Source organism: Trachypithecus francoisi, unplaced genomic scaffold (assembly GCF_009764315.1).
Source record: "Trachypithecus francoisi isolate TF-2019V2 unplaced genomic scaffold, Tfra_2.0 Lachesis_group17, whole genome shotgun sequence".
Classification (NCBI taxonomy): Eukaryota; Metazoa; Chordata; class Mammalia; order Primates; family Cercopithecidae; genus Trachypithecus; species Trachypithecus francoisi.
This window is the reverse complement of record NW_022681462.1, coordinates 40,182,346-40,185,637: the sequence shown is the minus strand read 5'-3', so window position 1 is coordinate 40,185,637 and position 3,292 is coordinate 40,182,346. Positions and strand designations below refer to the sequence as shown.

Here is a 3,292-nt window from a genome sequence, read left to right as displayed (position 1 = left end):
AAAGATTAAGGATTTTTTTTTTTTTTTTACTATCTTAGTTTGGGTCCGCCAGCAATAAGGATTCCTGTTAGGTAGCAAATTTACACTGGGAGGAAAGGAGGAAAGGGAGGGAGGGAACAGAAGATGAATGGTAAAAGACATATCAACAACCACCTGACTCAGGATAAGTGAAGATCAACCCGCACGGTCTGCTTTCTCTGCTTTCAAGATGATGCCTGGAGCATTGAGTTCTTCAAAAGAAGGAGGGCCATGTCTTAACATGTCAGACGAGCAGGAGAGGGAGAGATCCCAGCCCTATAATTCTTGTTTGTAGTGGCATTGATATATTCCACTAGTAGAGAACTCCACGCTCATGACCTAAACACATCCCAATAGGCCCCACCTGGCAATACTATTACACTGAGAATTAACTTTGGATTCTGAAGGACACAGTGAAACCATAAAACTTTCCTAAGAGATACATATTCCTGGCCGGGCGCGGTGGCTCAAGCCTGTAATCCCAGCACTTTGGGAGGCCGAGACGGGCGGATCACGAGGTCAGGAGATCGAGACCATCCTGGCTAACACGGTGAAACCCCGTCTCTACTGAAAATACAAAAAACTAGCCGGGCGAGGTGGCAGGCGCCTGTAGTCCCAGCTACTCGGGAGGCTGAGGCAGGAGAATGGCGTAAACCTGGGAGGCGGAGCTTGCAGTGAGCTGAGATCTGGCCACTGCACTCCAGTCCGGGCGACAGAGCGAGACACTGCCTCAAAAAAAAAAAAGAGATACATATTCCAGGCCATCTGGCCAGCAATGCATGCAGGCAGTTCTCTGCCCAAGAGCATAAAGAACATAAGACATATATATGGCCATTGGAAGTCAGCAGAGGTACAGCAAAGGGAAAGCCCTAGATTACAGATGGGGACTGCTACATTCATCATGGTACAGTTAACCCTTGAATAACCTGGGTTTGAAATTTGCAAATCCACTTATATTTTCTTCTGTGTGTGTCACCCGTGAGCAAGCACTTAATAAGTAGTAATATATTTTCTCATTTTTATGGTTTCCTTAATAACATTTTTTTCTGTAGCATACTTTGTTGGAAGAATGGAGTATATAATATATAAAAAAACCTAAAAAAGCGTTAATCAACTGTTTATCACTAAGTCTTCCAGTCAAAAGTAATCTATTAGTACTTAAGTTAGGGAGGCAAAAGTTCTACATAGGTGCAGTCCATTTGGTCTCTGGGTATTAAAAAGACCTGTCTCTCTTGATAATGGTGGGTCTGTGAGTGCTACATTCATTGAAGAAGAACGGTATCATCTTTGTGTATCTGTAATAAATTGTTTGATCTTATACTGGTAAGAACAATGGCATAACACCATTACCTAACACTTACAAATATATATAGCATCATGTCAATAAATTTTATATTTAATTTTTTTAGAAAGGAAAAATGTCAAACTCACAGAAATGTTGCGAGCATAGCACAATTACCCCTTCCCTAACTGGAATCATATGACAGTCTTTAGAAGACCTGAGAAACCTACTGTCTAACATTTTTCTTTGTGTTTCCTACAAACAAGAATATTCTCCTAAATAATCCCCATACACCAATGAAATACATTACTCCATTGACTCCTGAGGAGTATTTCAAATTGTCAAAAAAATACCTATAAAATGTTTCTCAAAACAAAGTAGTCCCTAGTAGAAACACATTCTCTGCAGAAAAATTTGTGCTATCCTGCTCTGACCTGGGACACCTGGGGACACTGAGCCACTGCTGAGTTACTGAGATGAGCCAGTCGTGCAGCTGTGCCCAGCCTGCCACATCATCTGCTCATTTGCATGTTCCCAGAGCACAGCCTCCTGTCCTGAAGACTTATTAATAGGGTGGTCACACTTCATGTAGGAGTCAGAACCACTCAGGACACAGCATGGACATGAGGGTCCCCGCTCACCTCCTGGGGCTCCTGCTGCTCTGGCTCCCAGGTAAAGAACAAGAACACTAGCAGTTTACTTAGCCCAGTGTGGTCAGTACTGCCTGGTTATTCAGGGAAATTCTCTTACTACATGATTAATTGTGTGGACATTTGTTTTTATGTTTCCAATCTCAGATGCCAGATGTGACATCCAGATGACCCAGACTCCACCTTCCCTGTCTGCGTCTGTAGGAGACAGAGTCACCATCACTTGCCAAGCCAGTCAGGGCATTAGCAATTATTTAGCCTGGTATCAGCAGAAACCGGGGAAAGCTCCTAAGCTCCTGATCTATGCTGCATCCACTTTGCAAAGTGGGGTCCCATCAAGGTTCAGCGGCAGTGGATCCAGCACAGATTTCACTCTCACCATCAGCAGCCTGCAGCCTGAAGATTTTGCAACTTATTACTGTCTACAGCATAATAGTTACCCTCCCACAGTGTTACACATCCGATCATAAACCCCCAGGGAAGCAGATGCGTGAGGCTGGGCTGCCCCAGCTGCGCTCCTGATGCCTCCATGGGCTGAGAGTGTTCCTCAGATGCAGCCACACTCTGATGGTGTCGCTAGAGGGGGACATGAAGTCACCTCTACACCCGAATTCTTTTCTCTTTCTCAGCCCCAACAGCACAGACATAGCAATGCCCCTCCTAATTTACTAAAGACAGAGATCATGACACCTGAGGAGTCTAGTTTATGGCTTCAGTTGGAATTCATATAACACAGAAGAAGCCACTATAGATATTCTAAGCAGGAAATGTCTTAATACAGAGAATTAGAGTAAACTACTGAAGTCTAAAATGTAGAGATGAATCTCTAAATTTCATGTTTTATTTGCATAGAAATATTTGCCAAATGGGGCATACGGGAAAACTCAGTGGTCTTCAATATGTTGGAAGAATAAAGAGAAATCTAGCGTTTTATGGAAAAGGGAAAATCTCACCTATGGCTCTTAGAGAAAGTTCACTGGCATTAGTAAGGCTTGGGAGCTGGCAAGCTCAGGCTGGTAAGCAGTGGTGGACAAAGTGAATCCTAGAATTATGTCACGTTATCTCTGAAGTTGTGGATAAATTTGATTTCAGGTTACAATAAACCAAAACAGTGAAGCTCGCGGAGAACTTCGTTACTGAAATGCCAGGGATTCGGTGTAGATCCTGCAGCTCAGCACACAGAAAGCCAATCACTAACACAAGTATTGCCAAGGAATCGGCTTCACTCAGGTGCTGCAGCTGTGGAGATGGGTCACCATTCACAAACGTATCTCCCTGAACAACTGAAATCAGCAGTTTATATAGCAAGGAAGAAATGTGGGAAAACAGGAATTACAGAAAA

General features: G+C 43.5%; 1 gene segment (V, D, J or C); it reads left to right on the top strand.

Annotated features, from left to right (window-relative positions):
• The first annotated feature begins 1,818 nt into the window (after positions 1-1,818).
• On the top strand, positions 1,819-2,420 carry LOC117062827. The segment is given in 2 exon segments: positions 1,819-1,972; positions 2,098-2,420. Coding segments are annotated over 2 exon segments (378 nt in total).
• Positions 2,421-3,292: the final 872 nt, after the last annotated feature.